The 24,583-nt window shown below is 39.3% G+C and overlaps 1 protein-coding gene across 10 annotated transcripts in view; it reads right to left on the bottom strand.

Annotated features, from left to right (window-relative positions):
* The window catches only part of LOC309621319 (arylamine N-acetyltransferase 1-like), a 64,860-nt gene extending 40,874 nt beyond the window's left edge, over positions 1-23,986 (bottom strand). For 2 of the 10 annotated variants that reach the window (XM_082408854.1, XM_082408855.1), the window contains exons 1-2: positions 12,276-23,986; positions 1,674-1,749 (exon numbers count right to left, since the gene is read on the bottom strand). Coding sequence is in view for 1 of the 10 variants with exons in the window: in XM_082408853.1 (XP_082264979.1) it covers positions 8,716-8,836 (121 nt within the window). In the remaining 9 variants the exon portion in view is untranslated. Of the gene's footprint in view, positions 1-1,673; positions 10,929-12,275 lie in introns of those variants that run through there. The other 8 variants (XM_082408859.1, XM_082408860.1, XR_014239912.1 and 5 more) reach the window with 6 other exon arrangements.
* Between the last annotated feature and the right edge of the window lie 597 nt (positions 23,987-24,583).

The following is a 24,583-nucleotide window of genomic DNA, read 5'->3' as shown; positions in this document are numbered from 1 at the left end:
AACAAAACCCTAAACTAGAACCTGCCTAGAGTCTCCAAAGAACATTCAAGGAAAACAGGATGAAGGGAGCAGAGGGAATAAGTGGAAGCATGGATTGAGATGAGATCTGACCTTTTGTCTTTTACTCTGAGATGAGAAATCACTGTGAGAAGGGCAGTAGGGGAAGGCTGCAGTTTGGACAAAATGCACCATCATCAAATTGTTATGTCTGGCTTGTATGGAGAGTGAGCTGTACATACTGAGCTGAATGAATAGACACGTGACCCAGGTAGGCGTAATTCAAAGCACATTTGCTCTAGGACCAGTGTTTTGCTCGTGGATGGCATGTGGTCCAAGTCAGTTCAATAAGATTCTGTTGAGGAACTTTTGCTGAAACCTAAGCAGATGCTTCTACTGCAGGGCCAGAACCTGGTACGATATTTGCTCAAATCTACTAGGAGAACTTGCTGAAGAATAATATCAACAAAGAATGTATTGAGTTGAGGGATGAAAAGCAGGAAAAGGAAAGATGAGAAAAGACAAAAATCAAGTCTTAAGCTATATCTAGACTTTCTGGTAAGGTAAACCAGAAAAAAAAAAAAAAGAAGCCCTTATTTTGTAAAATCTCATGTAGGAAATGTTTCTGTCCCCTGATACCAGAGTCATAATCCAGTGTGGACACTGATTGTAACAGTGGTGCATTACCACTGGTAAGATGACATGGCCTGAGGTGAGAGGCTACAAAAGGCCCTGCCCCTAGGTTAATGGTGATAAGTTATGTATTCCTGTTGTCCTTCTTAATGTCATTTCTTTCAGATTCACCTAATTCTCTTTTTTGATCAGTTATTCTTCCCATTTTGCTAGTGTTTCAACTTTTTCTATTCTTGATGTCTGCAATCTGATCTCCTCCAAATCTCTTAAGCTTATTTCATTTCTTCTCATCTTTACATGCATCAGTATCCTTTTTCAACATCTGCACAAGCCAAAAACTCTACCACTCAGACACTGAGAGAACAACTTAGCCAGACCACCACAGACCCTTTTCTGCTTCTGTATCCAGAATCAGTGCTAGGTAAGTAAGGAGGGCAGATGATGTGGAACAAAAGAAATATGATTTGGACCTGCCTGGCCAATTCATTTCTGGGTTAACCAACATCTTTTTATTTGGACATTAATGTATTTTTTTAAAGCTATCTTTTGATTTTAAAGATTTTTCTTTGTTCCTTCTGGAGGGGATATGGGGATATATGCGTACATATAGTTGATTCACTTTGTTATACAGCAGAAACCAACACAACAATGTAAAGCAATTATACTCCAATAAAGATGTTAAAAAAATAGATATTATGTTAATTTAGAATTTAGTAACTTCAAGTTCATTGAGAAGAAGACAGTATAGGGGTCTGGATGCAAGCAACATGTTATAACCAAATTATACCTGCATATTCCATTACTAAATATAAGAGATTTTGTACTACTGAAGTTATGATAGAAGGTGAAATATGGAGGCACTAGAAAGTAGTTGTCAGGATAAAACTGGGTGAAAACACTGCAAAGTTTATATATTGACTTGTAATTTAGATGTGCACTGATATACCATTTCATTTTGCTTGATCATAAATATAAGAAAAGAATAAAAGGAGGGAGTGTGAACACACTTAGGGAGCCAGCTGAGATGTCTCAGAAAAGCATACCTTTCAGAGGAAGTTCAATGTAGATTGAGTCTCAGTTTTAATTCAGAAGACTTAGGATAGTTCTTCCTAGTTCACACTGTAGAAATAAAAGAAAAAATAGTTTAAAATATATCATATTCTTCCTTGAAAACAAGGACAGTAGTTCTCATTGGGACATGAATATGAAGAATATTTTAAAATCACAAAACAGAAGGAGTAAAATGGCCTTTTGGGTTGCATAGAGAAGAGAGCTGAATGTACAATGATGGGACATGGGAGCAAAACTGGTGGGTTCTAAGCCTGGAGACTGTGGAAGTCACCAGCAGGGGGCTCAGACACAACAGACCAGATGAATATTTGTCATACAATCAGCAAGGATGGGTGAACCCTGTCTCAGGTCCCTGATTGCTACTACAAGATTTACCAAACACAGAAAAGACAAGTATGTAATGGTAGCACCTGTCTTCCTTTAGGTGTAAAGTATAATTGGGGATATTGGGGCAGAAAAATAAGGCAATGTTCTTAATGTATGGTGTCACCAGAAAGGAGGAAGAACCATTCGTATGCAGAAGACCAGCCAAAATATCTCTTGTCTTCAGTCATGTTCCCTCATCTCCACTGGAAAGATTGCAGAGTCCAAGGTCCACTCCAGCCAGACATCTCACCAGTCACATTTCATTCAAAAAACAAATAAGAGATGGAGACAGAACTATACATGCATGAATATGATGAAAAAACAGAATGCAAATATACTATGAGACTGGGATCAGAAGAAAAGGAGATAATACACAAAAGATAGGGGAAAAAGACAACCAGCTCAAGAAGAAACATAAACCGAACAACGGAAAGATATTCTTCACAGGTACTTGAAGAGATAGAACATTTAAAATGGACTCATACCAAAAAGCCAAAAACTGAGGTGATAAAATAACACAGTGTTATCAAAAGAACTATTTATAACTTAGGAAACTAATTAAGAATAACAACAGGGGCTTCCCTCGTGGCTCAGTGGTTGAGAATCTGCCTGCCAATGCAGGGGACATGGGTTCGAGCCCTGGTCTGGGAAGATTCCCACATGCCGCGGAGCAACTAAGCCCGTGTGCCACAACTACTGAGCCTGCATGTCTGGAGCCTGTGCTCTGCAACAAAAGAGGCCACGATAGTGAGAGGCTCACTCACCACGATGAAGAGTGGCCCCCACTTGCCACAACTAGAGAAAGCCCTTGCACAGAAACGAAGACCCAACACAGTCAAAAATAAATAATAAATAAATAAAATTAAAAAAAAAAGAATAACAACAAAGATAATATATAAGTAATTATGAACAAAAGGGGAATATATATATAGCATAATATCAAATGACTTATGTAGAAGAAAAACTTAATACTCAATGGCTTTAATGAAGAGATAAAGCCATTAAAGAGTTAGAGAGAAGCTAATAGACATAAAACCAGACAATCCAATATAAAGATAATTGGTATTTCTGAAGGAAAAAATAAAACTCAAAAAGGATAATAGAAAAAAATATATATGTATATATTCTAATAGTGTTACCTCTCCATCAGCCGTGAAGATGTAAATCAAAATGAAAAACTAAGGAAGAGAAAGGCAGAATTGACTCCTTTTATTATAGGATAGAGTAGAAAAGTTATGAGAATTATGGTTGAAGTAATTTTAAAACATTTAAAAAGTGTGACTTAAGTGAAAGCCATTAGACCTATTGACCTCTGTCTCAGGTACAGAGGGTAAAGAACAGAGCATGTTCAGTGTACCTTGAGAGGACACATGACACTGGTGAGGATTAGGCTATCTTTTGACTTTCTGGTAAGGTGAGCACCCCCTCCCCCAAAAGTCTGTATTTTGTAAAATCCCATGTAGAAAAAATTTTCTGTCCCCTGTTACCAGAGTTCTAATCTAGTATGGACACTAATTGTAACAGTGGTGCATTACTATTGGTAAGATGACATGGCCTGAGGTGACATGGTACAAAGAATCCCACCCATAGGTTAATGGTGATAAGCTATGTATCTCTATTGTCTTTCTTTTTTGTTCAATTAGACAACATTTACTAAATGAGAAAACTACACTTAAAAAGTGCTTTAAAACAAAATGAAATTAGAAAAAAAGACATGTGCATTTGAAAGAACTTTGCACTCTGCTGAAAATCAAATCTCTTGCAGTAATACAATATGCCGATTCTTAAAATATAAGTTAACAGAATTTTCAATTTAATATTTTCAAAGATGATATTAAGGTCAAGAATTTCACATCTACGGTAGCCCTTATAGAAGGGCATTTATAAGTATGATGTCCATCCCTATGAAGCTTGCAAATTTGACAATGCTCAATAAAAGCTTTTGGAATCACATCCAAGTGTCTCATCTAATGAATCACAAATTAGTGTCCTGTAAGTTCTCCTTCTAAAATCTTTATGTAGACTTTTCTATTTCCATCATTTGTTAATTTTTTAAAAAAATATTTTGTTTAAAAAAATAGGAAAAGAAATGCTGGAATAAACCCTAGATCATGTACAGAAATTATTGCTACTATAGTTCACTACAAAGCATGTCTATGCAATATCACATGAATTTTGATCATGAAAAATCAGAATAAAAATCTTTAGTGACATAAGCCTTACAATCATATACAACATTCAAATGGTAATATTAGACAGTTGAGCACCCAATACCCATAGCTGACAAATGTCCTACTGACCAACATTCATTTAAATATATTCTTCATATAGAGGGAGGGAAAAAGAGATAGTGTCAGCTTTCTAAGCCTTGTCAAAAAAAGGATATTCACGTTCTGTGGATCTAAAAACAAACAACAACAACAACAAACCCCCAAAACAAAACTGGTGCAGGTGACGGTGTTATCAGAAAGTTAAGCATGCTGAAAGGTGTTTTGTAGGAATTAAAAACCTAATTCTTTCTTAATGTCATGAAGAAAACAATAGCAACGGTCAATAAAATTAAAATGTGGTTCTTTGAGAAGATAAACAAAATTGATAAACCTTTAGCCAGACTCAAGAAAAAAAGGGAGAAGACTCAAATCAACAAAATTAGGAATGAAAAACGAGAAGTTACAACTGACACCACAGAAATACAAAGGATTGGAAGAGACTACTACAAGCAATTATATGCCAATAAAATGGACAACCTGGAAGAAGTGGACAAATTCTTAGAAAAGTACAACCTTCCAAGACTGAACCAGAAGAAATAGAAAATATGAACAGACCAATCACAAGTAAAGAAATTGAAACTGTGACTAAAAATCTTCCAACAAACAAAGGTCCAGAACCAGAAGGCTTCACAGGAGAATTCTATCAAACATTTAGAGAAGAGCTAACACCCATCCTTCTCAAACTCTTCCAAAAAAATTGCAGAGGGTGGAACAATTCCAAACTCATTCTACGAGGCCACCATCACCCTGACACCAATACCAGACAAAGATATCACAAAAAAACTACAGACCAATATCACTGATGAATATAGACACAAAAATACTCAATATTAGCAAAACAAATCCAACAACACATTAAAAGCATCATACACCATGATCAAGTGGGATTTATCCGAGGGATGCAAGGATTCTTCAATATACACAAATCACACCATATTAACAACTTGAGGAATAAAAAACATATGATCATTTCAATAGATGCTGAAAAAGGTTTTGACAAAATTCAGCACTCATTTATGATAAAAACTCTCCAGAAAGTGAACATACAGGGAAACTACCTCAACATAATAAAGGTCATATATGACAAACCCACAGCAAACATTATTCTCAATGGTGAAAAACTGAAAGCATTTCCTCTAAGATCAGGGACAAGACAAGGGTGTCCACTCTCGCCACTATTATTCAACATAGTTTTGGAAGTCCTAGCCATGACAATCAGAGAAGAAAAAGAAATAAAAGGAATACAAATTGCAAAAGAAGTAAAATGCTTACTGTTTGCAGATGACATTCTACTATACATAGAAAATCCTAAAGATGCCACCAGAAAGCTTCTAGAGCTAATCAATGAATTTAGTAAAGTTGCAGGATACAAAATTAACACACAGAACTATCTTGCATACCTATACACTAACAATGAAAGATCAGAAAGAGAAATTAAGGAAACAATCCCATTTACTATTGCAACCAAAAGGATAAAATACCTAGGAATAAACCTACCTAAGGAGGCAAAAATCTGTACTCAGAAAACTATAAGATACTGATGAAAGAAATTAAAGATGACACAAACGGATGGAGAGATATACCATGTTCTTGGATGGAAGGAATCAATATTGTGAAAATGACTATACTACCCATAGCAATCTACAGATTCAATGCAATCCCTATCAAATTACCAATGGCATTTTTCACAGAATTAGAACAAACTATTTTACAATTTGTATGGAAACAAAAAGGACTCTGAATAGTCAAAACAATCTTGAGAGAGAAAAACGGAGCTAGAGGAATCAGGCTCCTGGACTTCAGACTATACTACAAAGCTACAGTAATCAATACAGTATGGTACTGACACACAAACAGAAATATAGATCAATGGAACAGGATAGCAAGCCCAGAGATAAACTCATGCACCTATGGTCACCTAATCTATGACAAAGGAGGCAAGAGTATACAATGGAGAAAAGACACCCTCTTCAATAAGTGGTACTGGGAAAATTGGACAGCTACATGTAGAAGAATGAAATTAGAACAATCCCTAACATCATACACTGAAATAAACTCAAAATGGATTAAAGACCTACAAATAAGGTCAGAAAGTATAAAACTCTTAGAGGAAAACATAGGCAGAACAATCCATGACATAAATCACAGCAAGATCCTTTTTGACCCACCTCCTAGAGTAATGGAAATAAAATAAAAAATAAACAAATGGGACCTAATTAAACTTAAAAGCTTTTGCACAGCAAAGAAAACCATAAATGAGATAAAAAGACAACCCTCAGAATGGGAGAAAATATTTACAAATGAAGCAACTGACATGGGATTAATCTCCAAAATATACAAAGAGCTCATGTACCTCAATATCCAAAAAAGAAACAACCCAGTCAAAAAATGGGCAGAAGACCTAAGTAGACATTTCTCCAAATAAGACATACAGATGGCCAAGAGGCACATGAAAAGATGCTCAACATCACTAATTTTTAGAGAAATGCAGATCAAAACTACAATGAGGTATCACCTCACAGTGGTCAGAATGGCCATCATCAAAAGAATCTATAAACAATAAATGCTGGAGAGGGTGTGGAGAAAAGGAACACTCTTGCACTGTTGGTGTGAATGTAAATTGATACAGCCACTATGGAGAACAGTATTGAGGTTCCTTAAAAAACTAAAAATATAACTACCATATGACCCCGCAGTCCCACTACTGGGCATATGCCCTGAGAAAACCATACTTCAAAAGACACAGGCACCCCAATGTTCATTGCAGCGCTATTTACCATAACCAGGAGATGGAATTAACCTAAATGTTCATCGACAGATGAAGGGATAAAGATGTGGTACATATATACAATGGAGTATTACTCAGCCATAGAAAGGAACAAAATTGGGTCATTTGTAGAGATGTGGATGGACCTAGAGTCTGTCATACAGAGTGAAGTAAATCAGAAAGAGTAACCAAATATTACCTGAGTATTCTGTGATTAAACAGAAGAAATTGCTATGACTAAAGTTGTGATTCACAGTGAAATACTGGCAAAACTTAGAAAACAGTTGCCAGGAAAATCGCTAACTGAAAACACAACTAGCCTTATTTCTTGATATATAGCATTTCTGTGCAGATATGTCCTTTCCTTTCAGCTTCATGATTAATATTAGAGAAGACTCAAGGGATATATAAAGAACACACTTAGAGCATCTACTGAGAACTCCCAGAAAGGCACTTAAAACATTTCTAAGCAAATGGAAGCAAGTTGATGTTCAGTTTTAATTCAGAAGTCTCAGAAATTCCTTTCTCCTGGACCGAACTCTAGAAATAATAGAAGAGGTAGTAAAATGTATATTGTGACTTCCTTTGAAAACAGAAAGATAGTTTAGTGTTACATGAGTTGTGAAAAGTACCTAAAAATCACAAAAGAGAAGGGAAAGGACTGAAGAGTAAAGGGGGCATCTGAGTTGCATAGGGGAGGGTGTAGCAAGTGCAACCACAGGAAATGACAGCAACACTGATGGGTTCTGAGCCTAGAGATTGTGGAAGCCAGCACAAGGGGGCTCAGAAGGAACCAATCAGATGATTAGCTGCCATAGGATCAGTTAGGAGGGGTGAATCATGTTCTATGTCCCTGATTGCTACTACAAGAATTACCAAACATAGCAAAGACCAATATGTAATGGTAGCACACGGTCTTCCTTTATGTGTAAAGTATAATTGGGGATATTGGGGTAGAAAAATAAGGCAGTGTTCTTAATGTATGGTGTCACTGGAAAGGAAGAAGAACCACCGATATACAGAAGATCAGCCATTAAAGTATCTCCTGTCATCAGTCATCTTCCCTCATATTCACTGGAAAGATTGAGGAGTCCAAGCTCCACTCCAGCCAGACATCTCACCTAAACTATATTCAAGAAAGAAATCAAAGGTGGAGACATAACTATATATAAGGAATAGTTTCCTTTTAATATAGAACAAAGAGTAGAAATGTTATGAGAATTTGGCTAAAGTAGTTTAAAAACATTTTAAAAATGTGATGTAATGGAAGCCATCAGACCTATAGACTTCTGCCTCAGGTACAGAGGGTAAAGAACAGAGCATGCTCAGGGTACCTTGAGAGGGCACATGACATTGGTGAGGATTCAGGACTGAGGCTAATGTGGGGAGAATGCTGTCTGTAAGCCACCCAGAAGCCTTTAGATGTCTTTGACCGCTTTTTCTGTGCCTCTGACTAGCATGGCTTCTGTGTCCTTGTGCTTAAGGAGCTGCATTGCGGACTCTTTGGAAGACTTCTTGGGGGTTCCTGGAGCTGCTTTGCCTTCCTATGTGAAAATTGGAAGTGCCAGGGACTTCATGTCCTGCCAGGGCAGCCCTGTATCAGTGACTTACTGGTGAGATGTTCTGAAAACCCAGCTGCCTTGCCTTGAGTCTTGAAAGACTTTGAGTTATAATTCACATTCAGGCTGACACTGGAGTTCTCCCAGGAGCACATCATAAGCCACTTGCACATGGTCCTGGCCTCAGCTTCTAAATCTGGGGAACCTGACAAGTCGTATCAGTGGTCATTTTGGAGAGCTGTGTGAAAGAAAGGTAAGATGTACAAGATGAGGCAACTTCCAGAGGGCCTTGAAAGTCAGGCAAAAGAGACTTCTTCTGTCACCAAATGAATGCTTGTTATTTTGTTGAATGGTCAATGTTCAATAGTCAACTGGCTGCTGTGATTTACCACTAAGTGACATGGTACTTCAGTTACAAATTACCTTTTGATGTAGCCCTGGAGAGCAGGTCAATATGAAGAACTCATTGTCCAGCTCCCAGTCTAGGGTATCTACCTCTTTCATATACAGCAGTGTTTTTCTATTTTATTTTATTTTATCTTATTTTATTTTATTTTTTATTTTTCAACTAAAGAAACCCTTATTCGTTCCCCAAATAAAGTTGTAAGCAAAAGCCTAAAATAGAAGAATTAAAAACAGGTTGATCCAGAGGTAGTTCACCCCTGAGATGCTGCCACCACAAGTACAGTTATGGACTGAGACGAAATCTTCTATACCTACTTCCTGCACTTCTGGCATGACTGAATAAAAGAGGCTTAAGGAGTGCTAGTGAGTGGCTTTTCTTTGTGTGTGTGTGTGTGTGTGTGTGTGTGTTGTGTTTGTGTTTTATTTCCTATCCTTTTCCTTCTTTTTCCTTTTCTCTATCTCAGTGAAGGACATGGCATCACACTGGATTGACACTACAACCCACCCTGACACCAGGGCAGGTGGGCATCTGCTTGATTTCTGGATGGAAAGGGAGCTGTTAGGCTAGCCCTGCTCAGAGGCCCCTGGACAACAGGGCTTTATGTACTGAAGGCCTGCAGCTCAGCCAGGGCTCTGAGCTAAAGCTTGCAGAGTCAGGCAGGTGTTGTGAGGACTACCGAGCAGGCCCAGAGAGACAATCTAAAGGAACACAGCTGCTCAGCTGAAGATAGAAAAGCCAAACAAAATAAGTTTCTGGGACAGAAGTACTAGGGAGTTGATAGTAAAAAAAAAAACAAAAAACCTCCTTTTGAGGGAAGGAATGGAGTCCTCTGTTTTATGCTTCAGGAACTAAAATGAGGGCCCAGGGGAAGGGAGTGAAATGCTGATGTCACACTCAGGGCTACAAGAAGCATAAATACACGTTTAGACAGAGGTGGAACCTTCTGTACCTACTGCCAGCATATCTGTCATGACTGAACAGATTTTTAAAAATTGATGTGAAATTCACGTGATCTAAATAAACCATTTAAAGTGAACAATTCCGTGTCATTTGGTACATTCACAACTTTGTGCAACCACGACTTCTATCTAGTTCTAAAATATCTCACTACCCCTGGTAAAACCCCAGACTCATGAAGCAGTTATTCCCCATTTCCTCCAGCCTCTAGCAACCACCAGTCTATGTCCTGTCTCTGTGTTCCACTCCACCTTCGGCTGTTGTGAACAGTGCTGCTGAGAACATTTGTGGTCAAGTACTTTTTTTTGTATCTGTTTTCAATTCATTCGGTATATACCTAGCAATAGAACTGGCCAAATGAATAGTAGAATTTTAAGAGGTGCTTCTAAGTGGCTTTTCATTCTATATGCTGTGATTTTCTTTTCCTCTCCTTCCCTTTCCCTTCCCTTCCCATCCCTTCCCTTTACTTACCTTTTTTTGGTGCCGAGGCTCACTGCAAGGACACCACAACCCAACCCACCCCCAGGGGCAAGTGGCCAGCCCAGTGATCTTCTGGATGAAAACAAGAGAAGTTGCCAGGCAAGCCGTGCCCACAGACTGTCCTTCACAGTGCTTAGTGCACAGAAGGCCAATGGAAAACAGCCAAAAAAAAAGTTACACCCAGGCAGCAGGAAGTTCTGAATGTTTCTGTTTCTCTTTTTTTCCCCCTCTTGAAGAGCAGAAGCTCAGAGTTGTGGGTGAAATCTGCCTATTTTTAAAGTTGGCTCTGAACTATTTAAACCTATAAAGGGCAAACAAAATAAGCCTATGGGCAGGATGCAGCTATATACATAGTTGGCAGTTAACAACTTCCTTCTGAGTGAGAGGGGGCAGGGTCAGCCATTTTGTGGCTGAAGAACTAAACTGTGACTTGGGGGAAAGGAAAGGTCAGTTCATCAAAGAAGAGCCAACAGGCGTGTTGTTGTTGTGGGCGTCGGGCCAGGGCAAGGGAGCAAAGTCCACAGGGGAGAGCCCACAAAGCCCTTGCTCTGGGGCTGTCAGCCGCCACAGGCTCCTCTCTCCTGTGGAATTCTGCACATTTGTGCTCAGGGAGTGGTGTCCTCAGCCTGCCTGACAGTGAAAGAGCTGGTTCTTGTCATTTATGGCTCCTGGAGACCTTCCCTTAGGGTCTGCCTTCCATCAAGATAAAACATCCTCAAGAATTCCCTTAAACTGTGCAGACAACGCAACACAGCCTCCCTGGAGTTTGGGGATGATCATTAGAGAATTTCTGATCAGCTAATGCACGAAGAGCAGGAGTGATCATGAATTTGCTGACTGCAGGACTAACTGGGCCCTTTGGGACACACCCAGGTGGGGATAGAGAAGGTGGACATTGCTGTTTCAATTATCCACGAGGGAAATCCTGTCCCCTGAATCACGTGTTGTACACATTAGCTATATTTTATATACTTTAATCCTCGCAACAAACTTTTAAAGTAAGCTCTCTTATTAGCTCCAATTTTCTGAGGGGTAAACTGACTTTTGGAGATGCTTAAATGACCTGCCCAAGTCCTCACACCTGGGATGTCACATGGCTGTTACTCTAACCCTGAAACTGAGCAGGGCCCTGTGAGGCACCCAGGTATGGAGGCTTGGCCTCTTATTTTTGTCTCCCATTTCTTGTCGGCAAGACTCCAGCCTCCTTGACCTTCCCTGAGTTCCAGAGGGCAGATTCGAACAGTTGCTAATCAAGGGAGGAGCAGCCAAGAAACCACCCGAAGCAAGATTAAAGGGACCAGAGAAGCTCATTAAGATTAGGGGACTGACCACCTGAGACCCTGCACACATCCTTATCTTGTCCACAACCCCACCCTTGGGAAGTATTGCTATAAAACTCCTTATCAAATCTTCCTGGGTTGGGACACATAGTTTTTCGAGGTAGGAGCTGTTGTGTCCCCCTTTGCCTGACAAAGTAATAAAGCTCTCCTTTTCTACTTCACCCAAAACTCTGTCTCCAAGATCTGATTTGGCACCGGCGTACAGAGAAGCTGAGCTTTCGGCATCAACCCCGACAGTTTGAATTGGGGTGTGTTATCTCCTCCATTATCCTGTACTGTAATTACAGCATAAGGACTCAAGTTATATGTCAACCAAACTTTCTGAACTGGCTTAGGACCTGACATTCGGGTCTGTGTAGTATCTAGTCTCCTGGACTCACATTTGAAATAGGATTAAGCCCCGATTTCAAAGCACAACGTGTCACTTACCGAGATCCCCTGGGGCCCACAACCAGGAACCAGGCTGACTGCCATCCTCCCACTACCTGGACAAGCCCAGGAAGAAACCTCACTCGTTTGCAAACTGCTCCACCCCTTGAATCTAGTTAGAATCACCAGGGAGCTCTGGGAAATGTAGTCGTGGGAACTTGGGTTGTCCTTATGCACCTCTTGTTCAAATGTACTCTGGTGAGACCTGGCACCAGGCTGAGAGTGGAGTGACCTTGTAATCCATACAGTTCCTACTCTTAAGGAGGCTGAATCCAGATATCCTAAGTGTAACGTGGGAGGTTAGGGTTTTAAGGGGATCCAGGAAAAGCAGGTTCATTAACCTAGAGGAGCAGGAGATGGATATTTTAAATCACTGACCCAGGTTATGACAGCATTTCCTCATGAATTTCCATGAGGCCCCTAAATTTCTATTTTTCTTCTCCATCTTCAGTCCCATTCGCCACTCCACCCTGAAGAACTGTATAATGTGTCCTAAATTTGTCCACATATAAGTTATGAGTGTGACATATATAATGTGCTTTTGTTTCTGCATGTATTTTTAATTTATGTTAATGATATAGGTCTATCACTCTTGCTGTTTCTAAATCACTTCCCTCTATACTTTATTTTTTTTTATAATTAAAAAAAATTTTTATTGGAGTATAGTTGTTTTATAATATTGTTATACAATACAGCAAAGTGAATCAGTTATACATATACATATATCCCCTGTTTTTTGGATTTCCTTCTCATTTAGGTCACCACAGAGCACTGAGTAGAGTTCCCTGTGCTATACAGTAGGTTCTCATTAGTTATCTATTTTACACATAGTATCAATAGCGTATATATGTCAATTCCTATCTCCTAATTCATCCCACAACACCCGCCCCCATTTCTAAAACCATCTTCGTGACACAAGTGTTGCCTTGTGCTCTCTCTTTGGCACTAAGAGTTGTAGCCCATGCCTCCTGTATTATGCTGCATGAACTTGGGACTCTCTACCTGAAGGCTTTCTCTTGGCCTGTGCTTTGGCCATCCAGATGGGCCTGCAACTAATGGCCCTGGAATACCACTCAGCCCGGAAAATGTGAGTGGGAGCATAAATGCCCCTGTGTTCCACCTACTCAGGTGGGGTTACTCTGGGGTCATGGCCAGCACTGCCTCCCTATGTTCTCCAGTGAGAAGAAGCTTCCATTGTCCTCTGAGGTAACCTGCCGACCATGTACCCTTCATTGAGTCTCAGAGAGCCGCTGCCTCACTTTCCTACTCCCATGGTGGTACTTCCTTAAATCACCTCCCAAGTAAGCTACTTGAATGCAAATCCTCATCTCAGGGTCTGGTTTTGGAGGAAACCAACCTAAAACCATTTAACCTACCGGTACCACTGGTGAAGGACACTTAGGTTGCTGCCAACTCCTGGTTACTACAAACACCACTGTAATCAGCACTTTCCTACTTGTGCCCTGTAGATGGACATGAGGACTTTGCTTGGATAGACATCAGGAATGGAATGTGCTAGAGGACAGGGCATCAGTGTACTTAATTTCATTGAGCATTTCTGTCCTCTTGTGTAGAAAGTTTCCTGCTTTCCTCATATCCTGGTTGATACTTTCGGTTAGCAACCTTCAAATGTCTGCCAATCTCATGTGTCTAAAGTGATAGCTCAGTGTAATTCTCATCTGCACTTCTCTGATTCTTAGTGAGTTTGAGCATCACTTCATATTCCTATTGACCCATCACATTTACTGGTGGTGAATTAAATGGCAAGGTGTCGAGGAAGCACTCTTCTGCCATAGTAGCCAGGGCACAGCAGAGATGAAGGATGGATAGCAGAGGACATCTTGCTAGAAAAATATTGCTGGAGAAGGATATAATCTCAGAATGCAGGTCTGGGCCTGGGTCATTTTGACAGAAATTGTGGAAAGGCTTCATTCAATGGAGTAGGGCTATTGTCCCCTGATCCTGGGAAATGTGACACCTGGAATTAAGATCCAGATGGCAAGTTTGTAATTCTGAGATTGCTTCCATCATTCTAGCCAAAGTAACAGAGGCCCTTGAGGATCTCCAGCAAGAATTGTTTCAGAAACCTGAAGTCAGGAGGCTTGTGGCTAAGGGAGAGTAAGACCAGAGTCATGGATCCTGGTGTCTGAGGGCAGGAACACCAGAGGATGTAGGCCTGGGATCAGGGTGGCCATCTGAACTGCCAAGCCAAATTCTGACTACTTCCTAGACTTTCCATGTGGAAGGAGAGCAGAAGTGAGAAATACTGGAACTGTCACTGAGCATTCTCCTCACCATAAAGGAGGTGAGTTAGGTGTAGTAATAAACTCCCTCTTTATTCCAGTATGTACAAGTTGGAAAAGTTTAAGCATTCTGCTTTTAAAAAAATAAATATACTTAATACAGTAGAATTAATTTGTATATGGTAAATATTCTAACTTGTTCTAAAGTGTTTTCTTTCAAATATTAAAGCATGTAAAGAATTTCTTATTTCATTGCTAAAGGAAAACAAACAGACCTACATTTTTGCAAAGATAGGAAGTTTGAACTAAAACTCCCCCTTTTGATGATGGAATCTATGGAAGACAATGACCTCTAATTTAAGATCTTTTGTTGTTGAATAAATCTGTTTTAAAATTTGCTTGCCAAGACTTCTGGTTTCTGCTCCAACAGGTAGAAGTTATCAATTCTCTTTCTCTCTCTCTCTCTCTCTCTCTCTCTCTTTTTTTGCCGTGCCTCATGTGGGATCTTAGTTCCCTGACCAGGGATTGAACCCCCACCCCCTGCATTGGAAGTGTGGATTCTTAACCACTGGACCACCAGGGAAGCCCCAATCCTCTCATTCTTATTGCAAAATCAACAAGTCCTGAAAAATCAAACAGATCCATTAGTGTATCAACATCATGAGGAAAAATGCTGCTTTACCGAACAAGACTCTATGAGGCCTTCCCAGAATAGACCCCCACCCATGTTCTCTTCCTGCCTTTTGTCTGTAGAAAAACTTTAGTCAAAGAATAAATTTAATCAGAGAAGCGAGAAAATGCAGAACGAAAGGAAAACAGTCAAGCAAGACAAAATAATAATACTTTAGCCATTAAACAATGTCAAGGATCTTTAGTTCTTCCTCAAGGACTATAGATAATATTCTCAGCCATGTCCTTTCAGTTGTTTTGCAGATACTGAAACCCCCACCAAGTGGAAGAAGTTAACTGTATGCTGCCCACAAGCATGTAGACCCCAGAACGGTTGGAACCAGAAGGCTGATGATGCTGATTCCCACTTACCTCACCACCAACCAATCAGAAGAAATTCCATGACCTGATCACACCCTGCGCCTTGAACACTATAAGACTCCTTGCTACCCCCTCGAGAGTGGGGCACACAGTCTTGAGGGCATTACCCACTGTGGCCACCTTTGCTTGGCAGAGAAATAAAGCTATTTCTTTCTACTTCACCCAAAACTCTGACTCCAAGATTTAATCTGGCATCAGTGTACAGAGGCCAAATTTCAGCAACACTGCTAAAAAGTAGAGAGACAGACAGGTGCATACATAGAATCGGAGATTACTGTGAACTGAAGTTCAAGATTAGAAGCCCTAGCTGAAGCCAGTATTATTAAGAACACTTAAAAACTTCAATGAACTCCTGGAGACTCAGTGTAGATGAGCTTGAAAGTTACAAACCATGGGCTTTCTCAGTCTCATGGAGTCCTCCACACTTTTGTGAATTTTACCACCAGGAACCCCACCCAAGTTCTCATTGTGAAGACAACAGAATAATCTCTATGCGCTTCTGATAGAAGGAGGGAAATGTAATCATTTTGAAATAAGGTCACAGAATTCTGTTCTCTCCCTTCCCTCCAGGGAAATTACTGTATAACAGCCTAGTCAAAGTAATGTAAGGAAAATACCAAACTCCAATCATCTCCAGCATTTCTGCCTCACCTAAGGGGAAGAAAAGTTGAGATGCACTTTTGAAGGTCACACTTTGGGGCAAAACCCAGGCTTACTTAAAACTTGAAACTAATGATAGGACTATAAATATACTTATCTCCTCACCATCCCTTATAACCATATCAATAATTCTACTGTATATAACAGAGAATTACAGATGAAAAGGTACAAGTTTCAGACACTATTTAATGAGGGATTTCCAGGCAATCCTGAGACAAGAGAGAGACCAAAACTAGGATAGTAAAGGAAATTGAAGACTTGGACATCTATAGCTACAGAAAACAGTAAACACAGCATAATTCCTAGTGAAATAAACATAAACCCTCACACTAAAGGCCTGCATACCTCAGTTCTTATTACGCAATACATCATGTTTAGCTTCCAACATAAAATTGCAAGGCATGCTAACATATGAAAAAACACAGTATGAAGAAATAAGGCAAGCATCAGAGTAAGATTCAGATATGGCAAGGATTTTGGAGTTATCAGACCAGGAATTTAAAATAACTATGATTAATATGCTAAACTTTCTAATGGAAAAGCAGACAACATGCAAGAATAGATGGGCATTGTAAGCATAGAAATTAAAACTCTAAGGAAGAATCAAAGGAAATGCTAGAGGGACTTCCCTGGTGGTGCAGTGGTTAAGAATCCGCTTGCCAATGAAGGGAACACAGGTTCGGTCCCTGGTCTGGGAAGATCCCACATGCCACGGAGCAACTAAGCCCATGCACTACAACTACTGAGTCCTCGTGCTGCAGCTACTGAAGGCCACGTGCCTAGAGCCCATGCTCCACAACAAGAGAAACCACCACAATGAGAAACCTGTGCACCACAACAAAGAGTAGCCCCAGCTCACCACAACTAGAGAAAGTTCACGTGTAAAAATGAAGACCCAACACAGCCAAAAATAAATAAATTAAATAAATAAATTTATAAAAAAAGGAAATGTTAGAAATAAAAATTTATAACAGAAATGAAGAATGCCTTTGATGGGCTTACCAGTAGACTGAACATGGCCAATTAAAGATTCAGTGTGCTTGAAAATATGTCAATAGAAACTTCCCAAAATGCAAAAAGAAAACCAAGAAATAATAGAGAACATTCATGAACTGCAGGGCAATTGTAAAAGATACAGCATAAATGTAATTGGAATACCAGAAGAAGAAGGAAAGAAAGAAAGAAAGAAAGAAAGGAAGGAAGGAAGGAAGGAAGGAAGAAAGAAAGAAAGAAAGAAAGAAAGAAAGAAAGAAAGAAAGAAGGAAAGAAGGAAAGAAAGAAAGAAGAAGAAGAAATATTTGAAGTAATAATGGCTGAATATGTATTTTCCAAAATTAATGACAGACACTAAAACACAGATCTAGAAATCTCAGAGAATAACACACATAATAAATATCCAAAAATGGACACCTGCAGAAAAAATAGAGACAAAGAGAAAATCTTGAAAGAAGATAGAGGGGGAAAAAAAAACACCTTACACACTAAAGATAAACAAGAATTATAGTGGACTTCTTTTCAGAAACCATGCAAAATGTAAAGAAAAATATTTAATGGTTTGAAAGAATAAACCCACAAATCTAGAATTCTGTATCCAGCAAATTTATCCATGAAAAGTGAAGGAGAATAAAGACGTGCCCAGAAAGACAAAAACTAATAAGAATATTTGTCACCAGTAGACCTGGCCTGCAGAGACATACTGTGTTTATGGATTGGAAGATTCAACATAGTGTCAATTCTTCCCAGATTGATATATAAGTGTAATGCAATTCCTATCAATATTTCAGGAAGTATTTTTTGTTGTTCTTATTTTACTTTTATTTTATGTAGATACAGACAAGCTTATTCTAAAATTTATATGTAAATTAATGGGCCCTAGAATAGCTAAGACCAAGAAAAAAAAAAGTAAAGGGATGAAGAAATATCCCTTTCTTAACATAAATCATGCTAACATAAATCAAAAGAAAGCTGAAGTGGTAATATTAGTATTAGACAAAGCCTGCTCAGAATAAGGAAAATTATCAGGAATACAAAAGAACATAAGGATACAGGGGTCAATTCTTTAAGTAAAGCTGTGCATGTGCCTAACAACAAATCATCAATATATATGAAGGAAAAACTGATAAAACTGCAAGAAGAAATAGAGAATCTACTTATAGTTGGAGACATCAGCTCCTTTCTATCAATAATTGACAGATCCAGTAGACAAAAAAATCAGTTGAACTGAGCCACACAATCAATCAATTGGATCTAATTGCCATTAATAGACTATATCCAATAATAACACAATATGCATTGTTCTGAAGCTCACATGGAATCATCCACCAAGAAAGACCACATTCTGGGCCATAAAATGTTCTTCATTAATTAAAAAAAAAGGGAATCAATGTATGTTCTCAAACCATAATGAATTAAATTAGAAATTAATAACAGAAAGACAGCTGGAAAATCTCAAAGCCTTTGGAGATTAAATGACACACATTTAGTTTATTTTGTTAAATTTTTGTTTCATATTGGAGTATAGTTGATTAACAATGTTGTGTTTGTGTCAGGTGTACAGCAAAGTGATTCAGTTATACTGAATACATGTAGGTATTCTACATGTATCTATTCTTTTTCAAGTTCTTTTCCCATTTAGGTTATTACAGAATATTGAGCAGAGTTTCCTGTGCTATACAGTAGGTCCTTGCTGGTTATCTACTTTAAATATAGCAGCGTGTATATGTCAATCCCAAACTCCCAATCTATCCCTCCCCCCTACACTCCTCCCGCACATAACCATAAATTCATTCTCTAAGTCCGTGAGTCTGTTTCTGTTTTGTAAATAAGTTTATTTGTATCATAAATGACACACATTTAATAGCATGAGAACTAAACAAGAAATCTTAAGAAAAGTGGAAAATGAAATGGAAAATACAATCTATCAAAATTTGTGGAATGCACAGTGCTTAGAGAGAAATTTATAACATTAAATGTAGAAAAAAATAAAGATCTAAAACAATAACTTAAGTTTTAACCTTAGGAAACTAGAAAAAGAATAGCAATACAAACCTACAGAAAACAGAAGAAAAAGCATAATAAAAATCAGGGCAGAAATCAATGAAACTGAAAAAAGAAAAACAACAGAGAAAATAACAAAACCAAAAGCTAGCTCTTTGATAAAAATTAGCGCTTATTTTATTTATAGTTCTTTATACCTCTGCAGCTATCAACATTATCTATCATTTCCTTCTTGAAACACACTTTTTTGTTTGTCTTCCATAGCCCATCATCTCCTGATTTCCCTCCTAACTCGTTAGCTATTTCTTCTTTGTCTCCTTACCCAAAATTGCCTTCTCTCTTTCACTTTTAAAGAAAGGTTGTGGTGCCTTAGTCTTGGGACACTTTCTCTTCTCAATGTACACATTTTCTCCTGGATGATCTCATTCATTACCATGACATTACATGCCACTCAAACACTATCTAGGTTTCTCCAGAAATCAGAACGTGGGGCAAAGTGTTAAAAACAAGTATTAAGTAGTAGAGTCATTTTCACAATGTTGATTCTTCCAATCCAAAAACATGGTATATTTCTCCATCTATTTATATCATCTTTAATTTCTTTCATCATTGTCTTATACTTTTCTGTATACAGGTTTTGTCTCCTTAGTTAGGTTTATTCCTAGGTATTTTATTCTTTTGGTTACAATGATAAATGGGAGTGTTTCCTTAATTTCCCTTTCAGATTTTTCATCATAAGTGTATAGGAATGCAAGAGATTTCTGTGCATTAATTTTGTATCCTGCTATTTTACCAAATTCATTGATTAGCTCTAGTAGTTTTCTGGTAGTGTCTTTAGGATTCTTTATGTATAGTATTATGTTATCTGCAAACAGTGTCAACTTTACTTTTTCTTTTCTGATTTGGATTCCTTTTATTTCTTTTTCTTTTCTGATTTCTGTGGCTAGGACTTCCAAAACTATGTTTAATAATAGTGGTGAGAGTGGACATCCTTGTCTCGTTCCTGATCTTAGTGGAAATGGTTTCAGTTTTTCACCATTGTGCATGATGTTGGCTGTGGGTTTGTCATATATGGCCTTTATTATGTTGAGGTAAGTTCCTTCTATGCCTGCTTTCTGGAGAGGTTTTATCATAAATGGGTGTTAAATATTTTTGAAAACTTTTTATCCATCTATTGAGATGATCATATGGTTTTTATACTTCAATTTGTTAATATGGTTTATCACATTGATTGATTGGCATATATTGAAGAATTTTTACATTCCTGGGATAAAGTCCACTTGATCATGGTGTATGATCCATTTAATGTGTTGTTGGATTCTCTTTGCTAGCATTTTGTTGAGGAATTTTGCATCTATGTTCATCATTGATACTGGCATGTAGTTTTCTTTCTTTGTGACATCTTTGTCTGGTTTTGGTATCAGGGTGATGGTGGCCTCATTGAATGAGTTTGGGAGTGTTCCTCACTCTACTATATTTTGGAAGAGTTTGAGAAGGATAGGTGTTAGCTCTTCTCTAAATATTTGATAGAATTCGCCTGTGAAGCCATCTGGTTCTAGGCTTTTGTTTGTTGGAAGATTTTTAATCAGAGTCTCAATTTCAGTGCTTGTGATTGGTCTGTTTATATTTTCTATTTCTTCCTGGTTCAGTCTCAGAAGGTTGTGCTTTTCTAAGAATTTGTCCATTTCTTCCAGGTTGTCCATTTTATTGGCATATAGTTGCTTGTAGTGATCTCTCATGATCCTTTGTATTTCTGCAGTGTCAGTTGTTACTTCTCCTTTTTCATTTCTAATTCTATTGATTTGAGTCTTCTCCCTTTTTTCTGTGATGAGTCTGACTAATGGTTTATCAATTCTGTTTATCTTCTCAAAGAACCAGCTTTTAGTTTTATTGATCTTTGTTATTGTTTTCTTTGTTTCTATTTCATTTATTTCTGATCTGATCTTTATGATTTCTTTCCTTCTGCTAACATTGGGGTTTTTTTGTTCTTCTTTCTCTAATTGCTTTAGGTGTAAGGTTAGGTTGTTTATTTGAGATGTTTCTTGTTTCTGGAGGTAGGATTGTATTGGTATAAACTTCCACTTAGAACTGCTTTTGCTGCATCCCATAGGTTTTGGGTCATCATGTTTTCATTGTCATTTGTTTGTGGGTATTTTTTGATTTCCTCTTTGATTTCTTCAGTGATACCTTGATTATTAAGTAGTGTATTGTTTAGCCTCCATGTATTTGTATATTTTTCAGATTTTTTCCTCTAATTGATATCTAGTCTCATAGTCTTACCTTGAGGCAAGTACACACGTCGAGTTTCCATTGAGCACTAGAGCGTGACAGGATGAGCTCCCATCCATGCTTAGGAAGCACCCTGTTTATTTAGCAAAAACTCTATTTCTTCCTCAAGCCCTGACTAGTTACTAGAGGCCCGTCAAAAACAGTGTTATTTAGGTAGCTTCAAGGCAGCATGAACGGAGCTTTCAAAATGGGAAAGCAAGGCTTGTGCCGTCAGGCGCCCATTTCCAGTGAACACGCAGCCTATATATATCCTTGTGATTTCCAACAAGTCAAAAGAGACTATAGCTACACACTGGTCCCTTCCCTGAATCATCGTTTCTTCACAGGGTGTTCTGCATGTACTGAACACCCTAATCCAAGGAACGCTCTAAGTAAGCTATCGGGCCTTAGCCTCTTCTAAAATCCTGCAGTGTAACAGGAAGACCTGTGCTTTAGTTGCAGGAGAAATGCAAGCCGACTTTCCTCCGTATGTATGGGGTCTTGGGGTATGAATTCCTAGAAGGAATGCGAAGAAGATTGTTTTTCTAAGTGGAGCTCAGATGAAGGAAACGAGGCAGACTTCCATGGCTTGTTGTACGTGAGAGAAGAGATTTCCTGGAGCTCTTGCAGTGCTCAGGAAATCTAGCTGTCCCAAGGAAGAGTGCGGTGTGTTGCCCCACACACAGCATACACAGAGTGACTGGGAAAGGCTTCCGAAATGGGATGTTTCTTAGGAGAACAGTAGAGCCTGCTGGTCCTCATTGTTTTTATAGGGAATAGGGTGCCCACACGAGGGTCCTAAGTGTCTGGAAAAGTGCAACAACGTTAAAGTAAAGCAGAACTGCGAATACGACCTAATGGAAACTGCTACACGCTTTCGCTTCAGCAGGGCTTTTCAGGCCTTAGCTTGAGGCAAGTACGTCAAGTTTCCCTTTAGCTCTAGAGCATGACAGGATAAGCTCCCACCCAGGCTATGGAAGTACCGTGTTTCTGTAGAGAAAACTCCTTTTCGTTCCAGTGGGCTGCCTACAATGACTAGAACCGTGTCAAAACAGTGTTATTTTGGTAGCTTCATGGCAGCATGAATTGAGCTTTTAAAATGGGAAAGCAAGGCTTGTGCCATCAGGTCTTCTTTTCCAGTGAACAGGCAGCCTAAACCCTTCTGATTTGTAACTAGTCAAAAGGGACTTTAGCTACACCCTGTTCCCTTGCCTGAATCAACTTTTCTTCACAGGGTGTTCTGCATGTAGCGAACTCCCTCATCCTTGGAATGTTCTATGTAGGCTATCGGGCCTTAGCCTATTCTAAAATCCTTCAGTGTAACAGGAACAACTGTGCTTTGGATGCAGTAGGAATGCAAGCCTACTTTCTCCTGTAGGTATGAGGTCCTTGGGTATGAGTTCCTAGAAGGAAGGTGAAGCAAAAAGTTTTTCTAAGAGCAGGTCAAATGAGGGCAATGAGGCAGACTTCCATTGCATGTAGGACGTGAGAGAACAGATTCCCTGGAGCTGTTGGAGTGCTGAGGACATCTAACTTAACCAAGGAAGGGTGCAGTGTGTTGCCCTAATTTCTCTTGACAAAGATATTCGGACAGGCCCAGGTTCTGGAGTTGCGCCAAGTAGTTCGGAAAGGCAGAAAAAGTGGCTCCTAATTGAACACGTATTTTTCAAGCTGAGAGAGACCACCACCACCGTGGCATGCTGGAGGACTCAGAGATGTCACCTGGCGGGTGACAGAATGGCTCTCCAGCAAAAGACAGCAGTATGGAAAACAGTACGGAAGTCCCTCAAAACACTGCACACAAAACTGCAATGCGACCCAGTAACTCCACTAAGTGCCCACGGAGGGGGTAAAGAAGAAATGTAACATGTCTATCTGTATCAACACCTATACCTATGTAGCTATAGGTACGGACACACTGTTAGCGCTCTCTGTGTCCGTACGTCTATATCTATGAGGAGAGAGAGAGAGAGAGAGAGAAACAGAGAGACAAAGAGTGGACCGTCACGTGAGTGCAATAGGTAAGGGAGATTAAGGCAACCAACAAACTCCCAACAGTGGTTTCGTAAGTCAACAATCAAGATTTCGATATCATGATGTCATCAAGCACCAACACTTCTAAAGGGGCACAACGACACACAGGGCTCACTGGGCAGGGCAGTTCAGGACCCTAAAATGACCCTGAAAGCTGAAGCTCAAAAAAGCAATCTTGTTCATCTCCACGGGGGAAAAATACCGTTGTCCCACGACATTCAAAAATCGTACCAAAAGGGGGAAAAAAAAAAAATCGTATCAAAACATTTAAAAACTCTCTTACTCACTCACCATTTAAAAGGTAGAGAATATAAAAAGAGCCAAACTACGATTTATTTAGTAGACTGTCATGGAAAGCATCGACATGAAAGCATCTGATTCATTTTGTAAAATCCTAGGAACAGCAGTTTTCAACAGTGCTTGCCTTCTTGGCGTGGTATCTTTTCTACCTCTGGATAAGCAGTCCTATTTTTTGTTTGTTTGTTGTTCCCCTAACTGAAGATCAGCCTCCAACACGATAACCCTTTGTGCTCTCTGGGTCCAGAACTATCTCTCGAAGTGCTTTTCTGAATGGGAACGTTTTCACCAACGTCATCGCCTGGAGACATCTTCAGCCTGTCCTCCCCCCTCCCCCCTCCTCCTGTTTCTTCTTTGTATTCTTCAGCTCTCCTTGCGCTGGTCTCTCACACGGTGGCAGTGTTGTCCTAGGCATGCTCAGGTGTCTCCTAACCCCATCCAAGTGGACTTCCAGTGTCATCATTTTGGGTTTCTTAGCCGCACTTTCGTCGTCCTCGGGCAATTCTTTCTTTTTATTTTCCACGGACGGGGGAGACCGGGGCTGGGGGCAACACAACGACACACTGCGTGTGACCCGGAAAACAGACACATACACACCAGGCAATCACCGACAGGCTCTGAAAGAGGATCGGTCACTGGACACGGGGCACGCACGTTTGTTATTTGTGGAGTCATTGCAGACTGAACAGGCAGCAGCAAACTTTGGACTTCACGCAGCTACCGTTCATCAATTGTGGAAACTGACATTCGAAACACGTA

Source organism: Balaenoptera borealis (assembly GCF_965194805.1).
Source record: "Balaenoptera borealis genome assembly, contig: HAP1_SCAFFOLD_283, whole genome shotgun sequence".
In the NCBI taxonomy this organism is placed as follows: Eukaryota; Metazoa; Chordata; class Mammalia; order Artiodactyla; family Balaenopteridae; genus Balaenoptera; species Balaenoptera borealis.
The sequence above is the reverse complement of the archived record's forward strand: the minus strand, read 5'-3'. Positions and strand labels throughout refer to the sequence as shown.